The 20904-nt window shown below is 39.2% G+C and overlaps 1 protein-coding gene across 3 annotated transcripts in view; it reads left to right on the forward strand.

The window, feature by feature from the left end:
• MYRIP (myosin VIIA and Rab interacting protein) overlaps positions 1-20904 on the forward strand; it is a 207602-nt gene that overhangs the window by 72485 nt on the left and 114213 nt on the right. For all 3 annotated transcript variants that reach the window (XM_085309963.1, XM_085309965.1, XM_085309964.1), the window contains exon 2: positions 10632-10853. In XM_085309963.1, the coding sequence (XP_085166089.1) occupies positions 10632-10853 (222 nt within the window). The remainder of the gene's footprint in view (positions 1-10631; positions 10854-20904) is intronic.

The following is a 20904-nucleotide window of genomic DNA, read 5'->3' on the forward strand; positions in this document are numbered from 1 at the left end:
CAAGGTAGTTGTTAATCAAGTAGAAGTGTTGGAGTTCTGGGAAGAAAATCCTTAGGAAAATGTTGAATCCTAAATGGTATATTTTAATAATATGAATGCATATCCAAGTTGAAGACAGATATTCCTGTGGGCTGAAGGTGAACTTTTTTTTAACTGACTTGAAAGGAACTTTTGTAGCATGAGTTTCTGAATTACATAATTAGCCTGAAAGATGCATTTTCTGTGGCTGGATATAATAGTATATCTTGGGATAATTGACATTGAGATGTAACAGACCTCTTAGAAATACCTAAGATGCTAATTAAAATAAACGCTTTATTTTTACATTCTTTCATGCTTGCCATAGCTAATGTATTATGTAATGCTGAAGAACTAGAATAGGTGAATCTTTTGCTGATACCACACATACCAGGTCCCTTTCTTTTGCAGCAGTGTTATGGTGACTCTGAATAGCCTGAATTATGCTCTTGCTGCAACAAAGGGCAAAGCTCGCATCAATCTTAGAAGTGAAGATCAGGGCCCTACGTAAAATTAGGTGACATTTTTTATTTTTATTGAATATTTTTCTAGTAGCATAAACCATGAAATTAAACGCTGAGTCGTTTATGCTCTGTTGAACACATCACAAGATTTCCTTAGATAAAATACTTTCATGCTCTCAGGGGTTTAGTTGGGGTTTTGGTTATTATAATTGGATACAAACAAATGTACAGTCATATAATGCATATTTTCAAATGTTTATGCAATTTACATGACTTGCTGCTTTTCTTACTGCAGCTATATTTCTTTGATCTTCTACAAACTTCTCTTTATGTTCTTCTGATTAAATAATAAATTGGAGGATTTATGCCTTCTTGTAAATAAATATTTTATCATTTAGGATTTTGAAGAGATTCAAGTCACTGAAGACCTTTGGAAAGATTTTGAAAGTACTTCTCCACTGTGCACAGTAGAAGCAGTTTAAAGAAAGTGAAGTTTACTTCAGCACAACATTTCCTTTTGCTTTGATATTTGAAGCATTTCTTTCATTTTAAKAGAGGAAAAAAGCAAATATTGTAGGTAGAACACAGTATGTTGAATATAAACCATTTTAATGGTATGTGACAATCCACTGATATTTTACTGACTAACAGTACAGAGTATTGAAGCTCTACTTGACTCATACTTTTGGATCTCTCAAATTTAGTTTGTGTGCTTTGAGTGAGAGAGAGAATTTTATTAGGGTACCTGATTTTGAAGGAGGATTAACCCCTCTCTTAAAACCAGTCTCCTTTAAAGTGACTTCTATTCTGCATCCCATTACTGAGGAACCCCAAATCTAGCTTTACTCATCCAGCTTAAATTAGACGCGGTGGATAAAGAGGCATGATTCAGTGTTTACACATGTAAGTATTTGTCTTGACATGACTGTAGTAATGAGCAAATAAATAACAAGGATATGAGTAAGAATTTTTTTTCAGTATTAATGAAGAAGATAATGCTTCACTTAGGTTATAGCATGCATATAATGCAGACCACCAGGTTTATTACATGCATAAAAATTTCAGCCTTCTTGGGACTGTTAATTTTTTTTTCTCTCCACACATGCTTCCTTTTTTCTGTATAACGTCTTAATAGCTTGTGGTGTTTAGGAGTCCCTTTAACTCAAAGATCTGTCCTACCTTTCAGCTAGCCAGCCTGGATACTGTTAGTACAAGGATGCAACATCACAGTGTTCTCTGCGAACAAATACACTAAGTGTTTTTCGGGGTTCTCAGGGCTAGTTTCACAGGCAGCACTTTGTTTCCCACATCTTTGATCAGATTGCCCAAACCATCTTGGCTTACATTATGTGCAAGATAAATGCAGTAGTGGCTGGGATACAAAGATGCCTTGACTAGGGACTTGGCAAAGCTGTGTTTCCGTCAGCTGTTATGTAGCATCATGGAAAACAGAGTGCCCTGCAGCCTCAGATTTTTCAGTCTCTGTGGGCTCTGGTTTGTGTGACTGTAGTAATGATGATGACTGTTCAGAGTCTAGTCCATGTTTAGAGGGCAGTTTAGGTTCATTTCTCATTTTCAGCAACTGTTCTTGATTAGAGTCAGAATTTTTGATGGTTCTAGGAGTCTCATTCTTAAAATGTAGGAAAAATTTAGAAAGATGATTATACTGATACTAAAGGACAAAGAGCTCTGTTTCATTCCTCACTTCCTCTTGACTTTATATCTCCATTGCAAATCTAGCATTTGTGCCCTTTTGCTGCTCCTGAACTGTCTTAACTCCAGTAAGCTGAGCATCTTTGAGTTCACTGTCTTGATGCTACTGTGGAGCTATTAAGATCAAGATTCAGTGATGAAGGCTAGTCATCAAATACTCATTTTTCTGTCTTGGACATCATTATGTGTTGTGTTTTGAGAGCCTTGTATTTGTAGATCTTGCTGGTGTTAGGCAAACTAATACTTTAATCGAGAGATTTGTTTATTTTTTTGGACATGACTATATACAGATGTATGGATGTGCTATAAAGCTCTTCCATTTCCTTTCTGCAGTTAGTGSTGCTGAATCATAAGATAGACCAATCCACTTGGCCTGTGAATTTCTGGTAAGCATTTTTAGCACGAACCTGGTTTCTACAGTCTCTCAGCAGATAAATGTGATTGAGTAACACAGATCTCTCACTGAAGGCCTTCCGTGTCCCTTGTGGAGGTTCACAGTCAGCAGAAGACACCTTCTCCAACAAGAATAAAATAGATGAAAAGAAACCAGGATAGTTCTGGGAACCTTAACTGTTCATRTAAAGTGTTTTAAGCACTTTTTGGACAAAAAGGCACTATGGTGGTGGCACTGTTTAGAAAATGAACTGAACTGTACAAGGTAATCTATGCAACTTCCGTGTTTTCCTGCAAGGAGGAAATCTCAGATAAAGCAGCCTTCACCATCATGGACTGTGTGTTCTACAGGGCATGCATTTTTATTAATGATAATAAAAAGAAAAATGCTATGTCTGAATTGGATATTGGTTTCGAATAATGTTTTTTATAAATCAATAGTTTTTCTCAGGGCAGCGTTTTTTTWAAATGTAAAGTTTTGCTTGATTTATTAACTATCGATCATTCTCTGAGCTTTTCTCAGCTTTCACAGTTAGCTATAACCAGTGTACTGAATTCCTCTAAAGCTTTCCCTTTTTTGCTCAAGGGGAGATTACATGATTTTAAGTACCTGTGAGTTCCAGTTTGTGTTTTATAGCTCTCAAAAATATTTCATGTAATTGCCATTTGCTTCAAACAGGAATTTGTGCAATTGTTTTTCTCGATAAAATAACTGGCTGATAGTCAAGATTTTTTAGGGTATTCCTGTGTTTTGCAGTAAATGCTAAAATGCTGCTTTTTTTGTATGTCTGATTTGTACGTATTGCAGGGGTGACTGATATTTGCAACCTTGGCCTACAGTGGTAGTTTCAAAGATGCCAAGGAATACAGTACAGAATTGGATAAAAAAAAATCATTATAGCCAAAAAAATTGTGGGAAAAAAAAATCATGTTGCTATCCCAGTATTTGCATCTATTTTTCTTTCTTTTGGCTGAATAGAAGCGGCTCCTGATTGGATGTGCCAACAGCTAACGCACGATCGAGTGCCTCTTTAACCTCTGCTTGTGGAGATACTTGGCTTTTGGTTCTTGTGGCCTACTTTTGGCCCTCTGTCACATGTTCTGCATTGACTTTAACTTTATCGTTTTCCCGGAGGTTTCTTCTATAGGCAGAACATATGTAAAAGTGCTGTGAAACTGTGGCAGTCTACAAAGTGAACAAACAAACAAAAATGAATTGCAATTTCTTTTTAAGGAAAGGAAAGAAAAGAAAATTTTAACTGTTTGAGACAGTTGGAAGGAAGAAAACTTCACCCATTCTGATGCCGTAAAGCAGCTTAAGGCAACAGACATGTATGCATTCAACCTATAGCCAAAGCATCAGTGCCTGTACTACAACAGCCCTTTTGTTTATTTGTGATGTCCGTGTCTCTAAAGGAATAAATATTGTGTCCCTGGGTATTCTGTTACCTTCCGTAACCTTCACTTTTTAATAAAAGAAGCTTTCTTTCTCCTCCTTTCTCTAACTGAAGATTATGCGGGAAAATATGCTTGGCTAAGCTCTGACCCTCCTACACCCAAATCCAACTGCTGAGATAATAAGCGAGACATTTCCGATGGAAAGCACCTCTGCAGTTATGGAATATTTATGGAAAACATAGTGATGCCTTTTCCCTTCTCTCAGCTGTAAAATCTCAATTGCATGCCTAGGCATTTTTACTACATTTTTGAGGTAGAATTCTTCTTCCTTTTGCCTTACTCCCTGAGCATCAAGCTGGTGGTCATTCCTAAGCCTTTTCACATACTTGCAACTAAATGTATGTAACTAAAGTGAGTAATTCAGTTATACAAAAATTATTTCATCAGTGTTAGAATTYTAATTGCTAATTAATAAGAATTATTGTGTTATGGTTCCCACTGGAGAAACTTCCTCCACTTGGAGGTTAATTACATGCACTTCCTTAGTTGTTATTAATTAACAGATATTTCAGTTATAGAGCTATTCCTTTGTGACAAGTAAATTATGCGAGTTTTGAGGTCCTGCATTTATGGTGGTGCCCATGCTTTGTACTCCGTTTTTTTTTGGTTGGTAGTGGGGTTTTTTTGGAAAGATTAGAGCTTCATATTATTCTAATTTGTTTTTTTTATCATAGATCTCTTAACTGTTCTGCTTTTAAATCAGAAATTCCCCTTTTGATGTGCTTATGTATTAAATCACCGGCAATCTTGCATCAGAGGCAGATTTGATCTGTACGTCAGGCGACTGTACATCAGTCCTRCTTGACAGAATGGGATTTATGGGTCTATGCCGGTTTGTCTAGTCCAGCAGCTAAACCAGGTAGGTAAGTCTGAACCACATTTACTGAGGAGGAAGGTGACCTGGTAAAACATTGGTTTAATTTGGAAGCATGGTGGGGGAAGAAAGAGTTGACTGAAACAAAGATTTGCAAGGCAGCAGAGAAGTCTGAGACAGTTTCTTTTTTTTTCCCTGAGAAACTCCCTAGTTTACTATGTACACACTTTCTAGTACTGAATAAAAGCTTACAGTCTAAACATCTCTGGTAAWGTTTCAAGGTGTAGTTACAAAATAAATAGCTTTTGACTCCTTACTCCATTACACCATTTGTGTCTTGCTGTTCCACAACTTTGATGGAATTCTTGGAGTAACATCAGCATAAACTGGTGTGATGATGTGGAGAAYTAGGTCAGTTATGTTCAAAGGTGTTTAAAACTAACTGATGAAAATTAGTATCCTACTGGTAGTACTTTGTTATGCTAAATTTTAACTAAGACAATCCAGAATATGTCTTGAAATGAAGAGTGTGTATGATACATTGAACTTAAAATGCTGTTACAAGGAAAACTTTCACAAGCCCATGTGCAAGTTTTGTGTACTTCTGAAAATTTTTAAAGGAAAATTGAAAATTCCTGATCAGTTTGCTTCATATGTGATGCTGATTTGTAATGATGTRTATTATTGTTAATGGTCAGCAAGACTGATGTAGAAACATAAAAAACTTTGCTGTGAGCAAACCTTGGCTACAACGTAMTGTTGTAGACCTTTAGTTGCCTATGACTACAAGTTAAAATTTCAGTTCAGCACAGTAGTACAGTTTTGATGCAAACCGTCTCATCTTCATTTATCGCATCATGTTTTACTTAACATGTCTTTGGTGTGCACAAGCTAACTTCCTTTTGGAAGAAACTAGACCAAAGCTTTCTCCTGGTGCGTGGCAAATGTGCTCTGTTTGGTTATATACTTTTTCCACTGAGGAGATAAGTCTCTGAACCAATGAATCACACATTGAGACAGCTTCAAACCATGTGCAAGGTGAGAATATTTGGTCCAGGAGCTCAAATGAAGCCTTTCTTGAAGCAGACTTCCTGAAGCATGTATTGTGTAGGTGTAGGTCTTCAGCACTGTCAACTTCAGTCTACTGATCTGTTCATAGTGTGCTGAATTATCTGCTAATGCAGATTTAGCCAGGGGGCCTATGCTCAGTGCATGAACCAACTCTGCAATCTGACAGTGACCATAAGCTCCACACAAGTGAGATCTCTCTTTTGCGTGCTATCTGCTGCCGATGGAGGGGTAAAAAGGAATGAGGGAAGGGAAGGAATGACAGAAGGGAAGAAAAGAGGCATCAGATGTCTGAATGACAGTATCTACTGCAGATCTGGAAAAAAAAAAGAAAAAAGCATTTGCAGCTCTTTTATTAGAAAAAGTCCTTTTCAAAGCAGAATGTACCATTTTAAAAATTCAAAATAGCTCACTTCAAAGGCACTGAAGAACCATTTTGACTTTTCCATGTATTGCTTAATTATTTATCTGAAAATATATCCGAATTCTAGTTGCTGAATTAGGTGAATTTCAGTTTTTCAAAATCTTTAGAGTTATTTCAATTGTTTTACCAGTGACCAAAAACATTCCACTCAGTTCTCACTGTACTTCATATGGATAGAGATACCTAATCAGGAAGAGGGCACACGTGCCTCAGAAGAGGAGCAAAAAATCCATGTCTCTGATGTTCCCCTATGTCCTTTCTTCTTGGTGGGGAACTCCACTGAATACAGCTGTCTGTGCTCTAGGTGAGACATACTTTCAAGGACTGAGGAACTATTATTGAAATACATACAGCTGTGAAAGCATCTGTCCAGATGGTTTAAGTTTATTTTGGTCTAGTCTTTTAGCCTGGCACTGTTTCCTCTTCTATAGTTGRCTCTCTTTTTCAAGGACAGTAGTTATTAATAAATTTCCGTGGGGAAGAGGTATGGAAGGTACTATGTGGGTTAGATTTCAAGCTTTCATTTGCAAGGATCGTTGAATAATACAGGCTGTATAAATGTATATATTTGTGTGCTCACACACATACATAGATTAAAGCTGAATGAATGTGACTATAAATACAGCTGCAAACTGAAGACTATTATTTTCTAACTAAATTTACCAGATTCGTAGATTTCAATATTATTTGCAGTTGCCTGCTGATTTGCTTTCATTTCATGACTGTAGATTCTTTTATGTGTTAAAGTAACAGCCTGCGGGCTGACCTGCTGGAAAGCAGCTCTGCAGACAAGGATCTGGGAGTGCTGGTGGATGACAAGTTGACCAGGAGCCAGCAATGTGCCCGTGTGGCCAAGAAGGCCAATGGTCTCCTGGGCTGCATTAGGAAGGGTGTTGCCAGCAGGTCGACGGAGGTGCTGCCCCTCTACTCAGCCCTGGGGAGGCCTCATCTCGAGTACTGTGTCCAGTTCTGGGCTCCCTGGTACAAGAGAGACATGGAGAGAGTCCAGCGTAGGGCTACAAAGATGATCAGAGGGCTGGAGCATCTGCCCTCTGAGGAACGGCTGCAAGAGCTGGGCCTGTTTAGCCTGGGGAAAAGTCTTTAAAAAACAAGCATAAAAGTCATGGATATTGAAAATGATTTCTATACTTATGGAAATCGTTGGTTTTAGGCTTAAATTTAACTGAAATTATCAAGCTGATAATTTTTGACTTTTATTATGTTGATTATTTGAATGTATGTGGTTTGCAATTTTTTGAGCTAATTGAATGCAGTCTGTCAAGTATCCAAGAACAGTATTTATTATACATAAGGAGCATGGGATGCATGCAGATGAGCTGGGCTAGGGAAGTAGAATTAAGAAGCTCTGCACATGCAGACCTATTAAAAATGCTAAGTTAAGTAATGAGATCTAGAAGGGAATTCACTTTAAGACCAGGTTAGTGAGGACCAGTTGCTTTGAGGCTTTTTTTTTTTTTTTTTTTTTTGACTTTATACAATGTAAGCCTAGGTGTTTCCTAGCATCACATAGAAGTTTCTCCTAAAAGGAAACCCACCCTCTGTTATAATGATGGCCTGGTACTTTTGGTAAGCACCTTCTGCTTTCCTCTTGTGGCATACTAGGGCTGATCTGTTTGTTGCAGGAGGTGGAGAAATATTCTGTGAACTTTGGCATGGGATGACACTGTATAGATTTGTCTGTGTTGTATTGCCTGCTTCTCTGTGTTTATGAAGAAGATGGGAATACTTAGCCAGCCTGGCTGGGTTCTGGAGTGCAGCTGCTCTCGATGGCAGACAGAATTCAGYGCTGGGGAATTTTGAAAGCCAACCTAATCAGGTAGAAGGCCTCACATATGAAGTATTACTCATTTCATCTGTATGCAAAGTCGGAGGAGTGTCTTTGTGTTGTATRTTAGGACAACACATGCACAATCCTCTGATTCTATCGTTTTTCACGCTATACAGACCACTTCCTTAGCAAGCTCTGCTGCTTATTCTGTTCTACAACTTTAATGATTGTTGGCAACTGGATAGAGAGAGATGTAATTAATGCTTGTACTGATGAAAAGGCTTTGGTGTGTGCTCAGCTTTTCCTAGATATCAGGCTTTACCAGCTCTATTGTGAATACAACTGCCTGCTTTATACTGTGCAAGTATCACTGCAGTACTTCTATAGGTGTTTTTGCTTCCGTGGTCTGTCTTACTGGGGTGCTTAAGAGCCTTAATGAGGCTTCAGAGTGCCACTGAGCATGCGTGTATTGTTTTTGCAGGCTAATGCTACCAAATATCGAAGTGCTGCTAATTCTGGGAGATTACAATAAAGAGCTATGTGCGTGGACAAAATTTTTCCTCTTCTTTCACTGTTCCTCTTGACCTTGACTTGTCAGCTCTTCTCTCTTTTCAGGGAAGCCAGCATCTGCTGTTTGGTGTACCTTGCCGTAAAGATTACAGCATATTAGGGTGTTAACGCTTCTTTTCTGTGCCATGAGTGTTCCKTATCTCATGTAGCCTTTGTCTCCCCAGCTTCTTTCCTGCGACCTCGGGTTCCCATCTGGCCTCTAGTGCAGAAGTACTGCACTGTCCCACCACCTTGTTGGGGAGCAGGAAGAGCACTGTGGGCGGAGGGGAGCTGCCCGTTTCTCTCCTTCCTCTAGAAAGCCCATGCAGGCACTGCCTTGGTGTGAGGGCCACAGAGGAATGGGGATGAGATGAACGAGTGTAACGGTCCAATTTAATCTGTGGTATGGTTTTATCAGTTTGCATGAGAAAGCTGATTTGGCTATTGGTAGTCAAATGTCTGAATTGATAATTCAGACTTTTCTTCCCATGAGTGTTAATTTCTTACATTTTTTAACCTTAAAACTTTGTTTATTAAAAACCTGCAGAAATAAATAAGTTTTGTCATCTGGACATAAGTGCTTAAAAAAAAGACCTTATCTTTGAAATTCCAGAGAGTGTCTAATTGGTTTTGAGCCGCTGATTGAAGATAAACCACCTTTGTATTGGGAACATGCAACAAAAATAAATTGTTTTTAAAGTTTTAAGTGTATAAAAGGTGTATGTCTAGAATAGGCTTAAGTATCATTTATGTGCGAGTTTAGAAATTACATGCTTTAGATGACTACTTTAATAGCCTTCTAAACATGAGGTAGATGATCTCAGACCAGTTTCTGAAAAAGTATGCAGAAAGTGTGTATKTTTTTACATATATGTATATTTTTCTTCTTCCTATAGCAAGATTCTTGAACATTACTTTAAGTGCAAGTCAGCATATCATGACTGTGTCTTCCTGCATCTTAATCTGTTTCTTGGGGTACTTTCAATCTTTTTGAAGACTTTTGTGTCACTGATCTTATAAATGGTTCTTACCAGCAGTTAGAAATATTGAGGTAGCCACAACTAATTTTATTATACAGAAAGAATTAATGTGTGTATGTGCACAGTATTGCCTGTCTAGCATGTTTTTCATAAATCCTGATTTATTTCTCTCTCTTAATTTATATACTAGTTATACATGTCAGATACATTCATTATGGGGTTTTTTTCTTAGGCATAATGTGGAATATACTGCCTAATTTTCAAAACAACAAAAACACTGTGAAATAGGAGATTGCAAATTAGTGAATACTATGCTTTTGGTACAAATTTTTTGAATAAAGGAGCATTTCTTCAAGAATATAGAAAGCTGTTGGGTTCTGCAGACACTTTCAAAGCAATCATCATTTGGCTCCTAACTTAGTAAAATACCCATATCTCTCTGAAATGAAACATATAATTAAATTCTTTGACAAATTTGGAGCTGTTTATGAGTAATATGACCTCATGAATCAAAAAAAACAAACACAGAACTCTTGTTTACAAAACTACTTAATTGATCCAGAGTATTTTTATTACTTTGCACCAAGCCTTTTCACTTTCACGAACTGATACTTGATTTGTAAAATGTTCTAGAAGTAGCCATGAATTCTCAAATGATACTGTCACCTTGTATAGCTGGAATACATGGAACAGAGGCTCTTTTGAGGGTTGTGTTGGTGGAGGTAAATGAAGGGAGATTAATTGCTTTAGCTCGTAGTACAGAGAGTTTAAATAGCTTGGCTATATGTGACTAAGGAATATAGGAGCTTTTGCTTCCTAATTCTGGCTTTAGAATACTTATTTCTGACATTTGTTTCATATCTGCAAAAGTTATTTTAATAGTATGACATGATGATATGGGAGGAGGAGAGAGACAAAGAGTTGATGTCCCAATGAAATTTTCTTTGTATTTTTGTTCTAGTGAAATGAAGCAGAAGTTGGATGAGGAGGGTAACAAATGCAGCATCCTTTCCAAGCAACAGAAGTTCAACGAGCACTGCTGTATTCGCTGCTGTTCCCCTTTCACGTTTCTTATCAACAGCAAGCGACAATGCCAAGATTGCAAGTACAACATCTGCAAGAACTGCAGTTCTTACCAGAAGAAGGAGAAGGCTTGGATTTGCAGCGTCTGCCAGCAAGCAAGGTAAGAGCATATTGTTCAACTGGCTGGTATAAAGCAGCTGTGGCCTAACCTGAGTTTTTTTTCCCTCTGTTTGTCAGTAGCTGACACTGGCAAGATAAGACATGAAGTACTTGTTTATGCAGGTGTTTATTTGTTCTTGAGTGTTTGGTTACCTGTTGCATTACCAAGTTCTTTAGATAGACTGATGAATCAGCAAAGAGTAATTGGGCTTAGCTTGTACAAAGCTGTGATCTTGTTAAATATCTAGGTTGCCAATGTAACCTGAGCACAGATGGTCATAAGGCAGTTAATCATTTCTCAGCAAATCCTACTGATATGTGGGGAGGGGAAGGAATAATATTAGTGAGTAGGTCATCGAGCTGTGAATATTTTGGGGGGAGAGTTTTCTAGATGGCAGGTTTACTGGTAGGGATGCCTTGAGGTTATTTTGGCAACTAACTGTTCAAAATAGCTGTGCAGCCAGTTACAATTCTTAACATCTGTTGAGAAAATGCTGCCAGGCCTCTTATTTGCAGAGAGTATCAGAGTGATTTACTGTCTCACCCTTTTAAGGCTAACATAGCCAACACACTTAAAGATAGCACCAGAAAAACAAAGCTAATCCAAGCAAACACATAACAACAAAGGGCTTATTCCCTGRAGGGTGACTCTGATCATCCTTCCTGTCTGCACTGCAGGCCAGGTACCAAAAGCATTCTTAGCTGTGATAGCATAGTACTCATCAAGGCTTTTTACTCAGACAAGCAGAGTAAATGAAATAGCGTCATTTCTCATAGTTTGATTCCTTAGTAATGCAGCTAACCAAGTGTGAGAAGGATGGCTGTGTATGCTCAGTCTTCCCATCTGATGGTAAAAGAGGATAAAAACAACAGCCCAGTTCCTTTCCAGCCCTCTATGATATTCCTGGGATCACCAAACACTCACTGGTCCCCGTTGCTTCTCATCAATATCCACTTAAATTTGAAGCTTTTAAATAATATTCATATATGAAGTGTGTGCTCGTTGACACAGGGCCTCAAAATCATAGGGCTCTCAGGTGGATCATCTACATTTACTTTTAAATGGTCGGGTGCTTTAGTTCTGAGCTTCTTAGTTTTGACTAGGAGCAGAATTGCATAAACAGTTGACCTTAATGTATATAAGGTTACTGATATCAATAAGGATTGCAGGGGCAATCTGATTTAACATGCTAAAATTAATCCAGTAATATCTGCTGCGTGTTTTGGTTGTCTGTCTTTCATTATTGTGGTCGTACCTTTGCTACTATGAGGAACAAGTGGTGAAGCTAAATGGACATGCATTGTGTAGACCTATTCACTGACACTCCACTTAGAACAATAAACCAGTTTCTACAAAACAACGGAGGATGACATAACTTTTCCAGCTGTCCAGAAACCTCACTGATATTAATSCAACTTAAAGGGCCATCAGGTAATCTCTACAAGAAAGGAATGATACCACCCCTGCACAATTTTGATGGAGGAACACTGTAGCAGCAAGATGTGTTCTCTTCATGCTTRTTTAGACATTGACTGCATTTACTCAGAACTGCCGATTCTTTCTGAGGAGTTTGATATAATTCTAACAGGATATAACCTGAGACCTCAAATCTGTATTAGTTTTCCAGCAGCCTTGAAACAGCAGTGTTCAAATAACTTTTCATAACAGAGCAAAGAGCAGTGTTGGAGTACAGGCTGCCTCTTGCATACCAAAGTTTGCAGCTGTTCTGTGGTATATTTTAAAATGCTTTTCTTCCTCTGGAGCTGCTGAACGTGGGCTTAGTTAATGACTGGAGTAGTTCACAAGATATTTGCAAAATACAAGGATATTTGGCTAAAGATTTCACCTCACAATTGGTGTACTTCACAAAAACCGAAAGACTGTCTTTGATTAAGATGTATTTGTCTCATGCCTTTTATACAGTATGGTTCAGGCAACGTAGCCAGGTTATGAAAGGAGGCAGTTGAAAGAGAACTTAAAGCCCACTTTTTTTGTGAGCTTTCTTTAAAATAGARTGTGTGTGTGCTGTCTTGTCTGAGAGACTGAAGATTAAGCAATAGATAGTAATCTGAAATCTTAATTGAAAATTCATTGCTGTTCTTAAGGCTGTGTGATGAAAACCAGCGTTTGAAAACGGTGTGATCATGCATGGTGCCCTGACGTGCTCAGGGATGGGCTGCATCATGCACAGAAACACTTGCCAGATGTTTSGGAAAATTATATTAAAGTATAAGTAATTTGCAGCAGCTTTCAAACAACTCCAGGAAAGGTGTTCGAGCTTCCAGCAACGGTCTTCGGTTCTGCATCTGACTCACTTGGCTTCTACCTTGTTGAAAGGTGGAGTGAGCTAGAAAGGCCTTGCTTTTCCAAACCTCGTGAAAATCAGCAGGATCCAGCTAGAGCAGGCAGCTCGGATTAGGAGAAGGCTGAAACATCAACATCCATCTCCCCTCCCAGTGGAAGCTGCACAGGAAGGACATGTGAGCTGTGCTGTGTCAGAAAACTAAGAGTACCTGACACATGATGGTGTTGCTTGTTTCTTCTGCTCCCAGATTTATTTTTGTCCTTCGTCTGGGTAGTATGTGCATTCAGAATACCACAACCATTTTCAGTGTAGCTGGACAAACTGGGAATAGCCTCTGTGTGTTTGCTAGGGTGATTTTTGCTGGGACACTGATGCAATAGAGAGCACACGTTTAAAGCACGTAAAAACAGTGCTAAATAGAGAGAAATATCTGGCTTTTGGGGTTGTTGATAACAAAACAAGACAAAAAATATTTTTAAGTGTTTTACGAATAAATCACTCCTCATGTTCTTGGTCCTCCAGCAGCTGTGGAGTCTAGTTTGAAGTCCCAACTTCAGAGAAGGCAGCAGTGCCTGTGCTGTTTCCAGCTGCCCGCCTTTGGGCTCAAAGTGAGATGCATTCCCCAGGGCATCTGCTGYTTCTCTGCCTTTTGCATGGAAATATCTTCCCCCCATCAGTAAGGAGCCAGACGAATTACAGGATTATCCTTCCCAGCAGCACAGAGAACTACAGAGCCAGTGCTTGCCTCTGCTTTAGTCATTCATCCATTTCAAATTACACTTCTTTCTTCCATGTCTCCCGAGTTAACCCTATGGGCAGCAGAACAGGCAGCCAGGTTTGCRGATGCTGATGAACAGCACTTACTACAATTATTCATTGACTCAGCAGGAAAAAAAAAATGTCTCTGAAGAACTTCATTTCAGAAAGAAAATCTTTAGCTGTATTATAAAATGCTGCTATTTTTGACTCTCGAAGAGACAGTGCTTTTCCCACAATCCCATGCAACCTTCATAGTCACCCTCTTGTTAACTCAGTTCTAAGCATTTTCTTTATTTATGAGGCCTGAGAATAAACTTGGGTAATTTTTTCAGTGAATAAATTACAAACTATTTTGTGATCTGGAAAATTGATTGGACTGTGCAACTTGCAAAACTCTGTAGGGTAAGCAGGGCCTAGGATTCCTTGCAGGCTGCTGAACAATTATTAATTTTTTTTTTTTTTTTTTACACTAGCGCTCAGTAATTCTTGCAGGAAAAAATGCAGGGGCAATACCTCAGTTGCTGTCAGTTCCTATTCTTTTCTCAGTGACTTAATCTGTGCTCCATCTGTGCTCCTGAGGACCTGCCCATCCTCAGGTCCTCTTTTTCTTATATGTCTTTCATTTTTTCCTTTTGTAGGACAGCAAGAATAGTGGAAGTAGTTCTTTGGCTGCTGCTTCTCTGCATATCTTACAACACAACAGATACCAAGCTAGAAATACCTCTGAAAGGACTACATTTTTAGGTTGTTCCCTTTTCTTGCCATCCCTATATATTTATGCTTAGTTAATGCTGTTTAATGCTGTAAAAAGATCTTTGAACTAACAGGAAAGTATCAGCGCTTACAGTTCAGACTTTCCATAGTGATTTGCTTGTGTTCTTCAGTTCTATTCTAGAGCAGAGCTGGAATAATCCTAAATTTCATTCTTAATATGTATTTGGAATATGTCAACTAGTTCCATGGTGTCAGTTTGTCATTGTAGAAAAGGCTATAAAGCATTCTCAGCATGAATTACCTTTATAAAGATGGTTCACCTTATGCATTTAGAACTTGAGAATCTAATTTGATGAATTACTTGAAGAGTACCTTGCATTTAACTGCACACAGTGAAATACTGAAAAGTTCCTATGTGATCTGGGAACCTAATGACTTAGCAAGGGTTAAATATTTTGAAAGTAATGCATCCTCTAACCATCACTTGGTTCAAATTTAAAACATTTCTGGGAGCTGTACCCATCCCTATAGAACTTATTATGKATCTTATTCCCCATTATCTTCCCCCAAATTAATAGCAGTAACTTTTACAGATTGTAAATAGTTTCCTAGTAGATTGCTGCGCCAAGGTGATCTTGACACTGAAGAAAATCTAACATGTGAGTTAGTTGCTCAGAGCGTGACGTAATGGAGACATTTGTTTTGTGGAATTTTGTTTTCATCTTCCAAGTCAGAGATTTACATTAAACATTTATTGGAGAGCAAGTATGCAAGCCAGTGTTTGAAAGGCAGAATGTTTGTGGGAAATTGGCTGAAGAGTGTATAAGGTTAAAACCCCTGTTTCTTCCAAAAGCWGTAAACTCATCTATAGTGAGTTTACTCACTAGCCAGTGAGAATTTTGGTACTTGTAGGAGGAAAAACACTCCTTTAAAAGTACATCTCTTGTTATAAGGCATCCTTTAAATATTGCAAAATTCAACTCATTACAGAATCTTATTTATAGCTATGTCTGTATGTCTGTATAGCTCTTCTCAGGGAGCTGAAGAACCTTTCTTCACTTTCCTTTTTTCAGTTTTACAGTCTTAAAGAATGGTTTATTTTAGATTTACCACTGGATGCCTTTATTAACATTCTGGGTTTTCTTTTTGCTCTCTTGTATGCATCTTTTTAATTTCTTAGTATGATACAATAAAATTGTATATTGTTCGTGTCAAGCTTTCAATTTTTATATAGTGCATTTTGAACTATTCTAAATCTTTGCACAGTGTCTCCTTGTTGGACACTGATAAGCCCATGTGTTTGGGCAGCTTGCTGCAGACTATAAATCCAAAGTGCTCTTGCCTCTGAGTGGATTCCAGGCATAGTTCCTCTACATTAACACTCTTGGTGTCATATGGGGCGTATTAGAAGGTTGCATCCAGRCAGGCCTTGAAGATTTCCAGAGAAGGAGACTCCACAACCTCTCTGGGCAACCTGTCCGAGTGCTCCGTCACTCTCACAGTGAAGAAATTTCCCCTCACGTTCAGGCGGAACTTCCTGTGCTTCAATTTCTGCGCATTGTCTCCTGTCCTGTCACACGGGACAACTGAAAGGAGTTTGTCCCCGTCCCCTTGACACCCTCCCTTCAGGTACTTGTACACATTGATAAGATCCCTCAGTCTTCTCTTCCCCAGGCTAAACAGGCCCAGCTCTCGCAGCCGTTCCTCAGAGGGCAGGTGCTCCAGCCCTCTGATCATCTTTGTAGCCCTACGCTGGACTCTCTCCAGTAGCTCCATGTCTCTCTAGTACTGGGGAGCCCAGAACTGGACACAGTACTCGAGATGAGGCCTCCCCAGGGCTGAGTAGAGGGGCAGGATCACCTCCCTCGACCTGCTGCTTCCTAATGCACCCCAGGAGACCATTGGCCTTCTTGGCCACAAGGGCATATTGCTGGCTCCTGGTCAACTTGTCATCCACCAGCACTCCCAGGTCCTTCTCTGCAGAGCTGCTCTCCAGGAGGTCAGCCCCCGCCCTGTACTGGTGCCTAGGGTTATTTTGCCCTAGGTGCAGGACTCTGCACTTGCCCTTGTTGAACCTCAGGAGGTTCCTCTCTTCCCAGCTCTCCAGCCTGTCCAGGTCTCTCTGAAGGGCAGCACAGCCCTCTGGTGTRTCAGCCACTCCTCACAGCTTGGGATCATCAGCAGACTTGCTGAGGAGGTACTCTGTCCCTTCATCTTGGTCACTGATGAATAAGTTGAATAGGATGGGACCCAGTACTGAGCCCTGTAGAAACGCCACTAGCCACAGGCCTCCAACTAGACTCCACGCCACTGATGACGACCCTCTAAGCTCTGCCTTTCAGCCGGTTCTCAATCCACCTCACTATCCACTCATCTAACCTACAGTTCCTGAGCTTACCTAGGAGGATGTTATGGGAGACAGTGTCAAAAGCCTTGCTGAAGTCAAGGTACACAACGTCCACTGCTCTCCTTGTCTTTCTTTTCCAAGGCCTAAAGAGTCGTCTCCCAGAGCGCTCTGCTTTTGATGCTCTGCTTTCCAATTTAACGTTTATACTAAAAGAGTTTAGTGTAAGTCARTAAGATTTGTATTTTTGCAGATGGWTTCTAAACCAGCCAATTTTTACTTCTAGAGTGTAGGAGAGGTATGTACAGATCCTTCCACAGTRAGACATAGAAGCCTTTGACTGACCACCTCAGCTTTTCCATGACTGTTGGGCCTGAAACCTCCATCAYTTTAGATTCCCTTGTCTGGACTCACTGTTTCCATATCAGAAAATCTCTATTTCTGTTCTGAGTGGGAGTGTGTACACCTGGTCCTTTAATGCCTTCATATCCATCTGCTCTGCGATTTTCTCAGTTGTTGTCAAAGCCCTCACTCAGATGATGAGGATTCATCATCTAGTGGCCTTTAGCTTAGCTCCCTGAACTGAGTTTTGAGTATGGTGGCATTACCTGGTCTGCAGAAAGTCACTGTTCTGCTTAAGAAAAGCCGCTTTGGTTTTGGTCCTTTGTAAATGACAGTTATTAGGAGACAGAGACCCAAGTACCAATTCTTTTTCTCCTTAATAGTACTGACCGAAGAAAACCACAACCATGCTGCATGAACTCAGACTTCGTGCAGGCTAAGCAGTAGTCGAACCTGTTCAAAATGGGTCAGAAAAATTGTCACCAGGGTCGTTTGCACAGATTTATTTAAATGTTAATGAAGAGAACTRCTGCTTTGTTTTTCATATTCCCTATATTGGCTAAACTTACTACACTGATTTGATTGCTGCTTTAAAAAAAGAAAGTGAGAGGAGATTGTATTTATATCTTCATAGACTTTCAATCCAGAGTTATTTTTGAATGTTCTTTACAACATTTTCTTTTGAACTTATTGTAGTGCCTTGTTGAAAGATAAGGTTCTAATTAGGCTGTTAACAATTTGCATAAGTAGCAAGTGTAATTGTCTTACTGAAAGTTGAAAATGAACATATGAATTAGGTTTTCTTTAATGTACATTACAGTGAGAATTGAAGACAATTTATCAAGGTCTAGTCTACCTGCGGCACACWATAAATTTTGTCTCTGACTAATGGGTATTGTGATTAACACTAACGTAAAATTGTTCTGTTTGGAGCAAGGCTTTTGATAACATGAGAGTTGCAACAGAAAATAAAAATCTGTGTTGTGGGTAGACAGAACAGYGCTCAACTAGGCTGGAACTTTACCAGCCCCTGGAACAGTTCCTAGATAAAATACCTGTACTTAAAATGGTTTTGTTTGGAGGACCTGTTCTCTATAGCGGACTTCAGCGTCAACAAAATGGAGTGCTTTTCTCCTGAAATGCAGTAAAGCTGATATGTGTATAGCTTGCAAAAGGGTACATTTCCTCTGCTTAGTTTATGCAAGTTGTGGCATAAAACTCTTTACAGTCTCTACAGGAAAACTTTWGAGTACACAGGAAAACTTTTGACCTGAGGTCAGGAGACTTGAGCTGTGGTACCGGAGGAGCTGTGAGGAAGAGCTCTGCTGCAGGTCAGTTTGGAGCCCACATGCAGTGATGGTGCAGTCCAAGCCTGTCCAAGGCTCATTTTCCTTCTAACAATTACCTAAAAAGCCAGGCCAATTCTTCTGCTGGCCACACAGTTAACTGGGGAAGAACCTTAGAAGTCTTAGCATACAGAATTAGAAAACATAACCTAAAACACAGATGCGCAAATGGAGCAGTGAAATGAAGGCACTGCTGGGGCAGTGCACACACTTGGCCAAAGCTCACCTTAGTGCCTGAGCTCACAAGCCTGTTGTAGTCAACTGTGTAGTGGAGGCTTATTTTACAGTCAGTTAYAGGTTTACTTGCTTTGTGCATCCTGGCTGTTTGCTCTGAGGCAATGTGTTCAAATCAGTATGTCATAATAGAAAAGTTTTATGGAAAGGAAAATACCGTGTGATGTAAAGTAYAAAAACCACATGCATTTTCCATGAGTTTCATCTCTGATGTTCTGCAGCAAGAATTGCTGGCTAAAGAGAAGAGAAATGATTGCGTAGAAGAGAAGTGTTAATACTTCTTTATTTCCTATCTTTGGAATAACTCCAGAGTGACCATGATTTTTCTCATCGCCAGGGCTAAATGGAGCTTTGGTTTTGGGCTCGCAGCAGCTTCCTCATCCCATGAGTTAAAACATCCCACTACCTAAACTAGGTGGGTGCTGCCAAGTGAAAAGATGATGTTGAGTGCACACTACCWTTTGCCTCTACAGTTCACCTTCTTCTTTTCCCTTCTACTCCAGTATTTAGGATTGTGTGTATGAGTAGTGACTGGCAAAGCACAGCATAGTTTTTTTCTAGCTTTTCTAGCCTGAGAAGTTGGTGAGTGGCTGTGTGCCTAGAAGACCAGTCTGTTTTTCAGGAGATCTGGATTCCAGTTTTAGCTGTTAGGCTGATTGCTGACTGACCTTGGGGAAGTTTTCATGTTTCAAGTTTTCCTATGTGCAGAATAAATTTAATGATGCTCAGCTCTTGGAGGTCAGTGGTTGAAAAGTTTAATGTTATAGCTGTAAAGTGCTAAGTATTATTAATGTACTGTTATAGAAGAAATTTTTCTGCAGTCAGCTTATTTAAAGCTTCAGGTATTGCGATATCACAGAAAAATACGTGCTTGAATTCTTATGGAGGGTGAATGAGATACAATATCCTAAAGTTATTTTCAGGATATATACTAACACACTGCATGTATTCTATATATATATATATATATTATAAATATATAAACGTTGCCTGTGTTTTTTCCCATCATAAAAGAAGTTATAGAATATTTTCCCTGCATTAATAAATATTATGTAAGTAATGTGCAAAAACTGTGATTACTTTATTCAGATTTGGGAATAAGAAGGGATGTAATACAGTTTTTCCACATAATAAACAGTATGAATATTATAGATGGACAATTTTGCCTACAATTATAGGCAAAAACTGAGGGACTTTCAGTAAAGCTAAAAGGTGACTAGTTGAAACTTAATAAAAATGAAAATGATTCTTTTTTAAATGTGGGCATTTATGTGGCAAGTGGGAACATCACCCCTTACACTACCAGTGATAGTAAATATTRTGTATTAAGCAGAGGTTAGATAAGAATTCCCCTTGCATGAATTCTGTAGCAGAGATTTCACATACTTTTCTCTACAGATAACTGCTGTTCCAGAGTAGCCTGGGAGGGCTGCAGGCCATGACAGCCCTAGATGGGGTTGGTGATGKTCGGGAAAGATTTGAGTTTAGGAATGTTGAACAAGATATGGCAATACTTAATTAGAGTGCTTGAATTTACAAATGGTAAAGTATTTACAAACAAAGAATTGCAAGCCAAGGAGCAAAAAACAAGAAAAAGGAAAAAAAAAGCAGTCAAAGACTAGTGCGTTATTCTGACTGGTTGGTTGATGCCATTATGTTTGTATCTTTTCTTGGTTTGGAGTTTAATGACTCAGTTCATGTATTCTTTATTAATACAGAGATTCTTCCTGAAGCGAGTCCATTACAACTAATCTGTCACAGAAATAGTATCACTATTCTTATTTTAAATCTGCAGCAGGTGTTTAACCTGGCTGGACTCTTCTACTGCCTTTTGATCCAGTGAGGAAAGCGAGTCTTCCCTTTTCATGCTGGCTTGCCAATAGTTTGGAGYTTTCACTTGCTTTCAAGCTGAGACAATTGCTCCTGGACCAGTTCAGTCCTTCCCTGAGCAGGATGGTCATTCCTCTGTGTTGTGGTGGTATTTTCTTGGTTGACAGAGAGGATGAA

Source organism: Rhea americana, unplaced genomic scaffold, assembly GCF_003343005.1.
Source record: "Rhea americana isolate MKP2758 unplaced genomic scaffold, rheAme1 scaffold_309, whole genome shotgun sequence".
In the NCBI taxonomy this organism is placed as follows: Eukaryota; Metazoa; Chordata; class Aves; order Rheiformes; family Rheidae; genus Rhea; species Rhea americana.